At 44.1% G+C, this 15,464-nt stretch overlaps 1 protein-coding gene across 1 annotated transcript in view; it reads right to left on the reverse strand.

Annotated features, from left to right (window-relative positions):
• LOC126195356 (uncharacterized) overlaps nucleotides 1-15,464 on the reverse strand; it is a 72,891-nt gene that overhangs the window by 30,409 nt on the left and 27,018 nt on the right. Inside the window, exons 2-3 of the mRNA XM_049933934.1 lie at nucleotides 11,232-11,580; nucleotides 4,055-4,650 (exon numbers count right to left, since the gene is read on the reverse strand). Of these exons, the coding sequence (XP_049789891.1) occupies nucleotides 4,055-4,650; nucleotides 11,232-11,558 (923 nt within the window). The 5' untranslated portion in view covers nucleotides 11,559-11,580. The remainder of the gene's footprint in view (nucleotides 1-4,054; nucleotides 4,651-11,231; nucleotides 11,581-15,464) is intronic.

Consider the following 15,464-nt stretch of genomic DNA (forward strand, 5'->3'; position numbering starts at 1 on the left):
CTGTAAGCTAGCAACCATACAAGAATATGATTTGTGTAATGTAGCCAACGTGGAACATATTTAATATATTAAACAAGTGTCTTAAACATCTGCTGAAACTTGTGTACGAGATTTTCCCTAGTGCAACACCTATGAACAAATTTTTGATATTCCTTGAAACAGTGATCTGACAGAAACTGCCTCCTGTGGTGTGCCGGGTTTTGTTTCCCTGTGTTGTCGTTTTTTACCGACTGCGCCAGAAGGCCTTGTAGAGTACTTTGATTAATATCCAGAAAATAGCCTGAAACCTGGTACTTGTAACCTACATTTTACTTGTTCACATTTCAGCTCGCTTTGACTGAAAGATAGTCATACTCGTTACTTTAAATGGAGCAAGGAAAGGCTGGCGATAAATTAAAAGTTCGTTGTTTTAAATAATTACGTATATTCAAAAAATATATTGTTTTACAGGCATGGTACCTTTTATAAAGCATAATATTTTCTGCTTCTCTAGCCGCATTTAGCACAGTTTATTCCATTTGCTGTTAATTACTGCTCTGTAATTAACAGTTGAAAGTACTATTAATTGCTCAGCTAGAAGCGGTAAATCTTTACACAACTTGCCACGCGGATTGATAATATTACGGGCAGTGCACAGACCTCGCTAGAGCGAAACGAAAACGGCTTTTCAAACATTTCAGTTCATTTCTATCAGCTCTACAGTTCTCGGTACCACTCAAAGGTGTCCGTATACAGCCATCCGATGGCTCGCATTCCCGGCTACATATTACATCGCAACACATTTTACCGCGTAGCTGACGGCGACACAGGCTGTTGGCGAAAGACTGAGTGAAAGCACTACGAATTAACCTTGGGGTTGCTTATACACTGATGAGCCAAAACACTATGACCACCTGCTTAATAACATGTTTGTCCGTCTTTGGAACGGAGTACATCACTGATTCTGCGTATCAGGGAGCCGGCAGTTTGTTGGGGGTTTGTGGAGGTATGTGGCATTAGAAGCCTATGCACAGATCATGTAACTCGCGTAAATAAATGGACGCTGATTTGCGTACGCGTTGATGACGCCCAATAGCGACCTAGATGGGTTCCACAGAATTTACATCAGGCGACATCGACACGGGTTTACTAGAATGTTCCTCAAACCACACTAGCACTGTTATGGTTCCGGGACACGGACAATAATACTGCTGAATGATGACATCAGCACTGGAGAAGACAAAAAGTATGAAGGAATGCAGGTGGTTCGCAGCAGTCAGCGTGTCTTTGATTACTGCCACAGGCCCCATGCAAGTGTAGCAGAATGTCTACCATACCATAATACTGCTCCCACCAGCCTGTGTCCGTGGCGCGCTGCACGTTTCGAGCCGCCGTTTACCTCGATGACGGCGTTTGTGGAGACAAGCAGCGACATAGTGTAGCAAAAATCTGATTCACCCGAAGAGCCGACACGTTCCCATTGACCGACAGTCGAACACCGATGGTCCCGTACCCACTGCAATCGTAATTGACGATGTCATTAGATCAACATGTGAACACGTAGGAGCGGTCTGCTGCGATGTACAATGAACGGTGTGCTCTGGTACACTTGTGCGTGCACCAAAATTGTACTCTTTCGGCGGAGATGCCACAGATCCTACTTTACAGAGCATACAAGCCTCGGAACACCACATTCTGTGAAGAGTCGTGGACGTCCAACCATTTAGCGGCTAGTGGTAGTTTCACAGTCTTCTACCTCGTCCGTAGTCCGCTCCAGGTAGCTGAATGGTCAGCGTGACGGATTGCCAGTCCTCTGGGCCGGGATCGATTCCCGGCTGGGTCAGGGAATTTTCTCCGCCCAGAGACTGGGTGTCGTGCTATCATCCTCATCCACTGCACGTCGCCGAAGTGGTGTCAGATTGAAAGACCGGCACCCGGCGAACGGTCTGCCATACGGGGGGCCATAGCCATTCAAATAAATAAAAACCTCGTCCTAGAGGCTCTTCCCCATTTGCAGCCCATATCGTCACTAGGGTGATCCCCTGTCCGTATCTGCTTCGCTTATACACTTTTGTTACCACGTCACGTGCCCTTAACGATAGTAGGTGGAATCCAACGTCGTGATGGGCAGTGGTCATAGTGTTTTGGCTTATCAGTGTATAGCCACGGTGTCGTCCGGAGCGGGCAGCGAAACGGAACAGTCGCTACTACAGCACCAGTCCCTTCCTTTGTTCTCTAAAAGCTCTCACTCTGCATAACAAATGATTTATAACTTCTTCTATTGTAATCGCACCGCCTCTGTAATTTTTCGTATGGTAAAATTATACTTGGAAAATATTTCCCTTTAATCTTACTTTCATAAATATGTAATTATAGTTGTTACGATGTTTTCAGTGGAATCTTGAGTGGACAATATCCTCTTAACTGCATCTTTTGTTACTTTTGTATCTTTGTAAGCTTTAGTAAATGCATTGTTATTTGGTACATGTGCATAGCGCTATTGCCCTTTGGTAACCTCGAATCAGTGACTTCCACTGGTGGGTCCACATGGTGTCCTCGACCGGCACTGTCCCGTCGTCTTGACTGGGCTGCAAGACCAAGGACTGCAAGAATGTCCAGCACTTATAGTTGGTAGTGACATGGCTGTTGTGCATTTGCCTAACCGACGTATCCTAAACACCACTGCCACTGTCAGTGTGGAAATCTGCCTTGCCCTTGCTGCACTAGTCTCTGCAGTACTGCTGAGTTCGTTGCTTCAATAAGCTAACCTGCGTCGCAACATTGCTTCGATATTTTGAATTATTACAGTGACAGTACCCTGCACTCGCCTGCTATCAGTGCTGCAGCAATACACCGCTCGGGCCCACGCTATTATGCCCGAATATCATCGGTATACTACAGCAGTGTGTGTAACGTAGCAAGTTATTACGAGATGGCAGAAAGGCAAGCAGCCGTTTGGTACGGTGGCTGCAGGATGGCTATATTTTTTGTCGCTTTGCTCACAGCGCAGCTGACGTTGCTGCCGTGAGAACTGCATAGCGTTACAGTCAGTCAATACGAAGATTCATACCCCGTACGAATCTGCATAATCCATATTAGTTATTATCCGATTTTGTTCAAATTTGGTACACAGTCTTTTGTTATTAATGGAATGATGCTGGCAAAATTCCATATTTTTATTTATTATAGTTTCGGAGATAAATAAATTACCTAAAACTTCTAAAACCAATGCTTGTTTTTTGAAACCATTTTAGGAACCAATGAAGATTGACTTGCATTATCATTTGAAGCCATTACAAAGTAACCAGTGCATAAAAATCAATTAATTAGAATTTTCTTGTCTAACACGTTAGTCACTCTGCATTACGTAAAACAAAAGTCGGTGAAAATTATTGTGAGAATTATTGAGAGAGTGTATGTGGGACATACGTTAAAACTTAATATGTCATTTTTCATAAAACCTTGTACAAACAGACCGTGGGAAAGTTATGGTGGAACCATGATTCAGATGACCTATGGCGGTGTGAGCTTGCTTTTGTATTAAAGCAGCCAGAATAAAAGTGAGAGGCGGAATAAGTTTATTTATCAGTTTGGAGAATAATTCGTAATTCGTTTATTTTGATTAAACAATATACTAGAAATTGAAGTTTTAATGACGTCAATTACTATCAGATTATTGATTGGATAAGGCAAGTTTTGCCGCAAGAATGACCTGGAAGGAACATTCTGATTGGTCGTTTAGATCAACAGCCAATCAGAATCAAGCTGTTCCCGCTTGGAGAAATATAGGTTAAGTCTTCTGTTCATTGTGTTAACTTGTTCACTAATCATTCAGTACCTTCGGAGTCAATTATCTTCTTGCAGCTAACGTAAATCGCTTCCTTAATCCTTTACAGCAGTGCGTCAGGTACATACAGACAAGATACTAATTCCTTACTTATCGAGTGCACATCACGAGACGTACATCATAAGCTATAACTCTACTCACGACAGTTCTAAGAGGGGTCATAACAATGTACTCTGACAACGTATCTCAAATATAGTCACTGCACTCATCAACGTCGCCTGGTCTTACCTGATGACAGCTTGATGGTGAAGAATAATACCGCGCAATCGGCTATGAATATCGTTAGAATTCGGGTGTTCAGATGACAGCCCACTTCCTTCGGTTCCCTCCTTTAGAAACAAGGCATCTGTATCTTGTTGTTGGTAAATGCTCTTCTGTAGTTTACAACTGTCATGATGTATGGATAAATAGTCCCCGAGTAGTAGAATCCTCTTGGAATCCTCTTGTGATGGCGAGTATTTAGTGCCTTCGCTTTCGTTGCCCAATTCGTCAATGTGCTTTCTTAAAAGAATAAGTTGCATACGGAGTTGTTCCATAACGCAGATATTTAAACAGTCGATCATAGCATTGAACACCACAGCATCCGCTGAGATGTAGGCGCAAATGAGCCAACCGGCGAGCCAGCCAAACGAATGGTCCGTCTGGAAGGGCAGTATGATTATCAGAGGAAGTCCTTCGCCCCTCGTAGGGTACGTGAGCCACGCAAGAGTGTCCACTGCACCCAGTATTATGTAGATTGTCACGAAGCGCCGTAGTGAAGCAGCGAGGTCTCGCAGAACAGGGATGTCGCTAGGAGTCATGAACTCTCCGAAGTCCTCCCGCACCTGCAAGCAAAAGAGTGTCGATTACATGCGCTGCATGCGGCGTCTGTTGTTCGGTACTCGACAGCAGAATACTGTGTACGCTGACAGAAAAGAATCGCAGCACGAAGAAGGAGTTGTGCGACTTAACTGGAAGTTGGTAAGCGCCTTCCTACATCTGAAAGATGACGTCTGTTCAGATTTCGTGCCAGTTGCATAAGAGTGGCGCTAAAAGCGTCACTGTGAGGATGCAAATCAGGTTTACTTTAAATACTCGCTGTAACGGTCGTGAGCTTTAGTTACTTTGGAGATTTGACGTGGTGAGCTGATGTTAGTCAAGAATACGTTTAAGATAACAATGACGTCATTATCAACACCTCACTGAGTTTGAACGACGTCTGTAATGGGGCTACTATAAGCTGGTTGTTCCTTCTGCGATACTGCAGGAAGACTTGGTAAGAATTTTGCCACTATATGTGATTGCTGGCACGGTTGTCACGAGAATGTACAGTCGCACAAAACCTGGCTCTAGATGGCCATGCATTACTACCAAGGCTCGTCATAAGCTATAACTCTACAGTTAAAAGAGTCGACATAAAGTTAAAATCACACAGTTGGCGATTTGTGAGGAACTTGAAATACACTGGAGTCATACATATGAGTCGAAGTCGGCCACAGTATAAAAAAAAAAAAAAAAACAGAACGAGAGACACTTAAAAAACCTCTGTAAGCCATGGAGCACACACGAAGAATAAAAACTCCCAAGAGGGACCTGCCGAGGGACAGGAGTCCTGAGAGGAGGGAAAAAGAGGGGAGAGGAAGGTGCAGTGGAGAAGGGGAAGTTGGAAGGAGTGGGAAGAAAAGAGCAAAAAGGGTGTGTCAGGGGGCACACCAAGAGGCAGGAGATTACCAGTGCAGGAGATGGAAGGCAAGTCAGGAGGGAGTGTAGAGACACATAAGGGGGGCATAGGAAATGGAGGTGGCATAGGAGGGAGGAAAACTGCTGCAGGGACGGGATGAGGAGGGGAGGGAGAGCCCTGAGGAGTAGGAGGGGGAAGGTGGGGTTAGAGTTGGTAGGAGGGGTGGAGATCAGGGCGAAGCTCATCATCTGGGAGGAGTAGGTGCTGGAAACTGTATATGGAAAGGAGGTGGAGGGTGTGGAGATGGAGAGAGGGCGGGACACAACGGTAAAGGCATGGCAACAGGCTGGAGGAGGAGAGGAGTGAAGACACACGTGGGTGGGGGAGATCAAGTTGGTAGGCAATGTACAAGGTGCAGATGTGTTGGAGCAAAAGAAGAAGATGTGGGAAGGGAATGAGGTCATAGAGTATTCACATGGGGGATGGAAGGCAGATATGAAAAGTGAGGGGAAGTGCATGGCGTTCTAGGATTTGGAGGGTTTTATAGGTTATGGGAGGGGCAGAAATCCAATCCACACTGGCGTAACAAAGGATGGGGTGGATTAAGGATTTGTAGGAGTGAAGGATGGTGGAAGGATGCAGTCCCCAGCTGGACAGGAGTTTCAGGAGGTGGAGTCTATTGTGGGCTTTCTGTTGGATCGTAAGGAGATGGGGAGTCCTGGTGAGGTGACAGTCGAGGGTAAGTCCAAGGTATTTCAGGGTAGGAGTGAGATGGATAGAACGACCATAAATGGTGAGGTAAAAATCGTGGAGCCAGAACGAGCGGGTGGTATGACCTATGATGATTGCATGGGTCTTGGTAGTGTTGATGCGAAGAAGCCACTGGTTGCATCAGGTGGTGAACTAGTAGAGGTGGGTTTGAAGGGCACGTTGGGACCGTTGAAGGGTAGGATAAAGGACCAGGAGGTGGTGAGCAGGAGGCAGAGATTTGGGCATATCGACTGTATACAGGAGATAGAGGAGAGTGGAAAGGACAGAGCCTTGGGGCTTGCTGGCAGTGGGATAGAAAGTACAGGAGTTTTTACTGTGGATAGTGACATAGGAGGGACAATGGGAGAGGAAGGAAGCAACAAGACAGACGAAACGGATGGGGAGAGCATAGGTCTGGAGTTTAAAGAGGAGTCCAGGATGCCAGACACGGTCGTGGGCGTTCTGAAGGTCGAGGAAACAGTTGACTTCCTTCAGTTCCCTCCTTTACGAACAAGACAACTGTATCTTGTTGTTGGTAAATGCTCTTCTGTAGTTTACAGCTGTCATAATGTACAGCTAAATAATCCCCAAGTTATAGAGTCCTCTTGGAATCCTCTTGTAATGGCTAGTATTTAGTGCCTTTACTTTCATTGCCCAATTCGTCAATGTGCTTTACACATAAGTTGCATACAGAGTAGCTCCATAACGCAGACCAGAATGTTCGGTGTATGGTTCTGGCGCTTCGTACTGTATCTGCAGCAGGAATTTGAGCAGCAGGTGTCACAGCAGTGACACAAAGAGCTGTTACAATTCGGCTACTTCAAGGACAGCTCCGAGCAAGACATCTTGTAGCATGCATGTCTCTTAACCCAAACCACCGCCATTTGTGACTTCAGAGGTGTCAGTCGAGAGCTCAGGGAGCGCAGGATGGAGGTTTGTTGCGTTTTCTGAGGACAGTTGGTTCTGCCTCGGTGCCAGTGATAGCCATGTGTTCGTTAGGAGGAGGCCAGTTGAAGGTTTGCAAGCAAGCAGTGTGTTAGCGTGGTAGACACACTGGACCTACACTTGGAGTAATGGTCTGGAGTGCGATTTGGTATGACAGCAGGAGCACTCTCGTAGTTATCCCGTACACCCTAACTGCTATTTTGTACGTCACTCTGGTTATTCAACCTGCTGTACTGCCATTTGTGAACAGCATTCCTGGGAAGATGCTCGCACACACATCACTGTTGTAATCCAACATGCTCTATAATGTGTCGATATATTGTCCTGACCTGCTCGATTATCAGATCTGTCTGCAATCGAGCACTTGAGACTTCACCGAACGACAGTTCCAGCATCATCCAGAACCGTGTTAACCGCCACAGCATTGACCGACCAAGTGGAACAGGTGTGTTATCCCACCCCACAAACTGACGTCTGGCATCCTCACAATACAATGCATGTACGTTTGCATGCTTGCATTCCATATTCTGGCGGTTACACAGGTTTTTAATGTACCAGCGTTTCACATTTGCTATGGCTTATCTTGCGCTTACGTTAACTTGTGATCTTGCAATGTTAAACACTTAAATATGTTACCTAGACAAATTGATTACCGAAATTTCATTACCCTACATAATTTAGTTTTTGGAGCGGCGATTTTTTCCGTCAGTGTATTTAGAGCCAAAAAAGTCTCATTGTGAGGTAATTACCTGTTATAGTGCTCTAAACCTATGAAAAATAGATTCGTGTACAGATTTCTAGAAAAATAAACCTGGTAAGAGGATTTATGTGAGAAATATCAAGCAGTCGTCCTAATATTATTCGCATATAAACTGCTTAGCAAGAAAAGTGAAGACCCATAAGGGGAGGGAGAAGCGAAATGAAACTTCACAGGTTGAGGGATATGTGATATTTTTTCAGTGGTAAGAATAAATAGTAAAATTTACGCAGAATAAGCCCACTTATCATTGACGTTTTCTTCCCTCTGACCTGGATTCTTGCAGCGATTCGCTTGAGAAGGGCGTATAAAGCGGCAGTATCCTATTCTGAGACAAGCTGCCCACAACCGCTGTAAACGTTTCTTGATACCCTAAACAATGGCATTGGGACAGAGTTGGCGCCCGAATTGTGAACACGTGTTCTTCTCCACAGGAGAACCTCAACATCGTGCAGACAGTTCATAGACACTCATAGACACACGTGCCATGTGTGCACTAGTTGCCCCGCTGAAAAATAGCACTACGATACTGACACGGGAAAGGTAAAACATGAAGAACTAGGATGTGCGTGTGGTATTGTTGTGCTGTCAGAATTCTCTCATCCAGTTCAACCCGTGACCTGGAGCTATACCCAATGGCTCCTCACATCATGACGCCAGGAATACCCTGTTGGCCCTCCCCAAAACACTGGAAGAATGGGACCTCTCGCAGATAGCCGCCATACTCACCAAGGAGTCTTATGCGGGTGGAGCATAACCGCCATTCAAGGCTGAAAACAATTCGAACCCATTCACCAGCAGTCCATACTTCACGACACCATCCAAAATGCAGCCGTAATTCCCTAGTGCGGCTGCTGCTAGTCTCAGTAAAATGGTACGGGATATCACAGAATGTGGCATGGAGTACATTACTTGTTCTCATAAGGCAGACGCAGATGTGAAAGGGCTACGATGCGTTTGGTGCAGAATACATGTCCACATAACTGCGTCTGACACATCACACATTTCAATTCCTGCTGCGTGTAATTTTAGGGTAAGGGAACGCGAACAGTGCTGTGATACCATAGCTCAACTTCATTTTTAGCACTCCTCGTTTGACGAGCAGATGATGATGATGATGATGTTTGGTTTTTGGGGCGCTCAACTGCGCGGTCATCAGCGCCCGATTTCACGAGCTGTGGACTGCCTTATTGCAAAAGGAGAAAATAGTTGCTTGTATTTCTTCTTCCTCCCACGAAGGCGTTTCTTCATGTAATGGAATAGAAAAAAGTCACATGGGGCTAAATACGGACTATAGGGAGGATGAGGGATGCACTTGACGTTGATTTTTGCAAGATATTCAGCAACAACATTGGCAATATGCAGCCGCGCATTATCGTGGTGCAGCATCCAGCCTGCTTCACACAAATATAGGATTTGCGCCTGATATGGACTGTTTTGACGACATACCTGTAGTATTGTCGAGTTACTGATGTGTGTGTGTGTGTGTGTGTGTGTGTGTGTGTGTGTGTGTGTGTGTGTGTGTGTGCAGGTACAACATGCTGATAAACCATTCCATGAATATCAAAGAATGAGATGACCATAACTTTCCCAGCAGAAGCAATCAATGGAGATTTCTACACTGAGCTTTGCTATTTGCTCTCAGGGTCAAAATGATGTAGCTAAGTTTCATCAGCGGTGATTACATTTGAAAGAAACTCCGGATCTTCCTCTAACATCAACTTTAACTGCATGCAGACCTGCACGCTAGTGTCCTTTTGTTCGGGAATCAACAGTCTTGGAAACCATCGCGCACAAACACGTGTCATGAGTAATTTTTCTGTCACCAACGCGTGGGTGGTACCCAAAGAAATGTTCAGTATTTCAGAAAGTGATCTTAAGGCAATTCTTTGATACTCTCTCACAATGATAGCAGCAGTATTGGTTTTCTTCCGTAAGAGCAGTAACTGGAGCACTTGGTCCACCTTCCTTTGAAATTGATTGTCTCCCCTCTTTAAACATTTTAAACCACCTTCGAGCTGTCCTGTAGGGGAAAAAAAGACTCTCCATAGGCCTGCTGTAACATTGTGTAGGCCTCAGCTGAAAATTTGTTGAGACGAAAGCAGAATTTCAAGGCCGCATATTGTACATCGCGTGTTACCTCAATTGCAGCGGGAGGAATTAATGAACATGTCTGACCTTGTCTGCCTCTCACAGGCGGGAACCAGGAGTCCCAACAATGAAACTACTACGGCGTGTTTGTTGCACTTTAAGCTAACAGAATATCATAAGATTAAATTTTAGTGCGAGGAATTACAACCATAAAAAATTATGATCATTCTTTATTGTATAGCCCTCGTACATAAACATTCTGGTCGTATCACTACGGTAAGGTGTTTTAATTTCGTGTTTCTATATTCGCCGTTCTTGTTATAGATTTTTCAGTTAAACCATATTCTCTTTCGAGTTTATTAAACAACAGTTGCAAATTTCTTTGATCCATTCCACTGTATGGTTTCTGCAAGAAGTTTAAATTTACTAACTCGTACTGTTCTACCTACTTGTATTTCTATGTATATTTGATCAGGTTTTGTATTTGTCATTAATTTTGATTTTTAAACTAAAATTCTGAGACTGGTTCTATTCGCTGCTCTTTCCAGAATATTCATTTGAGTTACTACATCCCTGAGATTGTCTGAAAGCATTACAAAATAGCCTACAAAAGCCAAATACCAGGTCCTAACATTTTTCTAAAACGTAGTTAAACTGTAAAGATGATAAGTCGCTCTTTTGTGGGACATTAGTTTTTATTTCAAATGGCTGAGACATTTATTCTCCGAATTCCACTTTGGACATCCTATTTGTTAGTTTCACAAATTGTTTGCTAATTTCGATCTAACACCAAATTCTCTAATGACACTGTTTCCCTGTCTACTGAATCAAATGCTTTCTTGAAATTAATAAATGATGCTATTACAGGTTAGGTTAAAATTTATCGCAATATCTTTTGCCACACATAGCTCCTCTTTGCTCCCAAATTCTGAACATAGATCACACATTGGTACGTTAACAGAAAAAACAAAGTGAAAAGTTTATAACTTTCATATTGTGAAACAGGGGATAAATTCTGTGATGCTTCACATTAGAAAAAGGCATATGATTTCCATGAAGCAAATCCCAGCAACCAGATTGTCATTGCCTACGTGGCCAGGTTAATTTCTACATATTATTTTTATTCGACAGATAATTTAGAGGCAATCAAGTTAAAATGAACAGAATGCACACAAGCCGCCACCTTAAATGTTAGAACTGACCTGTTGAGCAAGTTTCTGAAAGTCACGCTCGCGCCAGGCGATGTGGCAGCGGCGGTAGACGCACGTGCTGCCCGTTTCAAACACGCTCACTGTTAGAGTGAAACGATCGAAATCGCTTGTGCCTTCACGGTACATTGCAATTGCGTCGCAAGTGTTGGTATAAGAAACAGCAGCCACTCCGAGAACTCTGAGCACGTAGGAGATGCGACAGGACCACGGGCCGGCCCTGGGGTGACAGATGGCACCAGTCCAGTGCAGCAACCAGAGCAGGTAGTCCAGGCTGGTCGCCTCTTCTGCAGCTGTGGCTAGGGACGCTGCAGGCTCCATGACTCTCGGACACCAGGACCTCCTGTCCACAGAAGACGTATTATCACTACCATTTCTGTCACTAAACATATCCGACGTCACACCAAAGGACGTACACATGGTGGTCCATTGATCGTGACCGGGCCAAATATCTCACGAAATAAGCGTCAAACGAAAAAACTACAAAGAACGAAACTTGTCTAGCTTGAAGGGGGAAACCAGATGGCGCTATGGTTGGCCCGCTAGATGGCGCTACCACAGGTCAAACGGATATCAATAGCGTTTTTTAAAATAGGAACCCCCATTTTTTATTACATGTTCGTGTAGTACGTAAAGAAATATGAATGTCTTACTTGGACCACTTTTTTCGCTTTGTGATAGATGGCGCTGTAATAGTCACAAACATATGGCTCACAATTTTAGACGAACAGTCGGTAACAGGTAGGTTTTTAAAATTACAATACAGAACGTAGGTACGTTTGAACATTTTATTTCGGTTGTTCCAATGTGATACATGTACCTTTGTGAACTTATCATTTCTGATAACACATGCTGTTACAGCGTGATTACCTGTAAATACCACATTAATGCAATAAATGCTCAAAATTATGTCCGTCAACCTCAATGCATTTGGCAATATGTGTAACGACATTCCTCTCAACAGCGAGTAGTTCGCCTTCCGTAATGTTCACACATGCATTGACAATGCGCTGACGCATGTTGTCAGGCTTTGTCGGTGGATCACAGTAGCAAATATCCTTCAAATTTCCCCGCAGAAAGAAATCCGGGGACGTCAGATCCGGTGAACATGCGGGCCATTGTATGGTGCTTCGACGACCAATCCACCTGTCATGAAATATGCTATTCAATACCGCTTCAACCGAACGGGAGCTATGTGCCGGACATCCATCATGTTGGAAGTACATCGCCTTTCTGTCATGCGGTGAAACATCTTGTAGTAACATCGGTAGAACATTACGTAGTAAATCAGCATACATTGCACCATTTAGATTGACATCGATGAAATGGGGGCCAATTATTCTTCCTCCCAGAATGCCGCACCATACATTAACCCGCCAAGGTCGCTGATGTTCCACTTGTCACAGCCATCGTCGATTTTCCGTTGCCCAATAAAGCATATTACGCCGGTTTACGTTACCGCTGTTGGTGATTCACGCTTTGTCGCTATATAGAATGCGTGCAATAAATCTGTCATCGTCCCGTAATTTCTTTTGTGCCCAGTATCAGAACTGTACACGCCGTTCAAAGTCGTCGCCATGCAATTCCTCGTGCATAGAAATATGGCACAGGTGCAATCGATGTTGATGTAGCATTCTCAACACCGACGTTTTTGAGATTCCCGATTCTCGCCCAATTTGTCTGCTACTGATGTGCGGATTAGCCGCGGCAGCAGCTAAAACACCTACTTGGGCATCATCATTTGTTGCCGGTCGTGGCTGACGTTTCACATGTGGCTGAACACTTCCTGTTTCCTTAAAGAACGTAACTATCCAGCGAACGGTCCGGGCACTTGCATGATGTCGTCCAGGATACCGAGCAGCATACATAGCACACTCCCGTTGGGCATTTTGTTCACAATAGCCATACATCAACACGATATCGACCTTTTCCGCAATTGGTAAACGGTCCATTGTAATACGGGTAATGTACCAACCCCCCCATGAACCATGGACCTTGCCGTTGGTGGGGAGGCTTGCGTGCCTCAACGATACATATAGCCGTACCGTAGGTGCAACCACAACGGAGGGGTATCCGTTGTGAGGCCAGACAAACGTGTGGTTCCTGAAGAGGGACAGCAGCCTTTTCAGTAGTTGCAGGGGCAACAGTCTGGATGATTGACTGATCTGGCCTTGTAACACTAACCAAAACGGCCTTGCTGTGCTGGTACTGCGAACGGCTGAAAGCAAGGGGAAACTACAGTCGTAATTTTTCCCGAGGGCATGCAGCTTTACTGTATGGTTAAATGATGATGGCGTCCTCTTGGGTAAAATATTTCGGAGGTAAAATAGTCCCCCATTCGGATAACCGGGCGGGGACTACTCAAGAGGACGTCGTTATCAGGACAAAGAAAACTGGCGTTCTGCGGATCGGAGCGTGGAATGTCAGATCCCTTAATCGGGCAGTCAGGTTAGAAAATCTAAAGAGGGAAATGGATAGGTTAAAGTTAGATATATGGGAATTAGTGAAGTTCGGTGGCAGGAGGAACAAGACTTCTGGTCCGGTGAATACAGGGTTATAAATACAAAATCAAATAGGGGTAATGCAGGAGTAGGTTTAATAATGAATAAAAAAATAGGAGTGCCGGTAAGCTACTACAAACAGCATAGTGAACGTATTATAGTGGCCAAGATAGACACGAAGCCCACGTCTACTACAGTAGTACAAGTTTATATGCCAACTAGCTCTGCAGATGATGAAGAAATTGATGAAATGTATGACAAGATAAAAGAAATTATTCAGGTAGCGAAGGGAGACGAAAATTTAATAGTCATGGGTGACTGGAATTCGAAAGTAGGAAAAGGGAGAGAAGGAAACATAGTAGGTGAATATGGACTGGGGGTAAGAAATGAAAGAGGAAGCCGTCTGGTAGAAATTTGCACAGAGCATAACTTAATCATAGCTAACACTTGGTTCAAGAATCATAAAAGAAGGCTGTATACATGGAAGAATCCTGGAGACACTAAAAGGTATCAGATAGATTATATAATGGTAAGACAGAGATTTAGGAATCAGGTTTTAAATTGTAAGACATTTCCAGGGGCAGATGTGGACTCTGACCACAATCTATTGGTTATGAACTGTAGATTAAAACGGAAAAAATTGCAGAAAAGTGGGGATTTAAGGAGATGGGACCTGGATAAACTGACTAAACCAGAGGTTGTACAGAGTTTCTGGGAGAGCATAACAGAACAATTGACAGGAATGGCGGAAAGAAATACAGTAGAAGAAGAATGGGTAGCTCTGCGGGATGAAGTAGTGAAGGCAGCAGAGGATCAAGTAGGTAAAAAGACGAGGGCTAGTAGAATTCCTTGGGTAACTGAAGAAATATTGAATTTAATTGATGAAAGGAGAAAATATAAAAATGCAGTAAATGAAGCAGGCAAAAGGGAATACAAACGTCTCAAAAATGAGATCGACAGAAAGTGCAAAATGGCTAAGCAGGGATGGCTAGAGGACAAATGTAAGGATGTAGAGGCTTATCTCACTAGGGGTAAGATAGATACTGCCTACAGGAAAATTAAAGAGACTTCGGAGAAAAGAGAGCCACTTGTATGAATATCAAGTGCTCAGATGGAAACCCAGTTCTAAGCAAAGAAGGGAAAGCAGAAAGATGGAAGGAGTATATAGAAGGTCTATAGAAGGGCGATGTACTTGAGGACAATATTATGGAAATGGAAGAGGATGTAGATGAAAATGAAATGGGAGATACGATACTGCGTGAAGAGTTTGACAGAGTACTGAAGGACCTGAGTCGAAACAAGGCCCCGGGAGTAGACAACATTCCGTTAGAACTACTGGTGGCCTTGGGAAAGACAGTCCTGACAAAACGCTACCATCTGGTGAGCAAGATGTACGAGACAGGCGAAATGCCCTCAAACTTCAAGAAGAATATAATAATTCCAATCCCAAAGAAAGCAGGTGTTGACAGATGTGAAAATTACCGAACTATCAGTTTAATAAGTCACAGCTGCAAAATACTAACGCGAATTCTTTACAGACGAATGGAAAAACTGGTAGAAGCCGACCTCAGCGAAGATCAGTTTGGATTCCGTAGAAATGTTGGAACACGTGAGGCGATACTGACCCTACAACTTATCTTAGAAGAAAGATTAAGGAAAGGCAAACCTACGTTTCTAGCATTTGTAGACTTAGAGAAAGCTTTTGACAATGTTGACAGGAATACTC

This window comes from Schistocerca nitens, chromosome 7, assembly GCF_023898315.1.
Source record: "Schistocerca nitens isolate TAMUIC-IGC-003100 chromosome 7, iqSchNite1.1, whole genome shotgun sequence".
Classification (NCBI taxonomy): Eukaryota; Metazoa; Arthropoda; class Insecta; order Orthoptera; family Acrididae; genus Schistocerca; species Schistocerca nitens.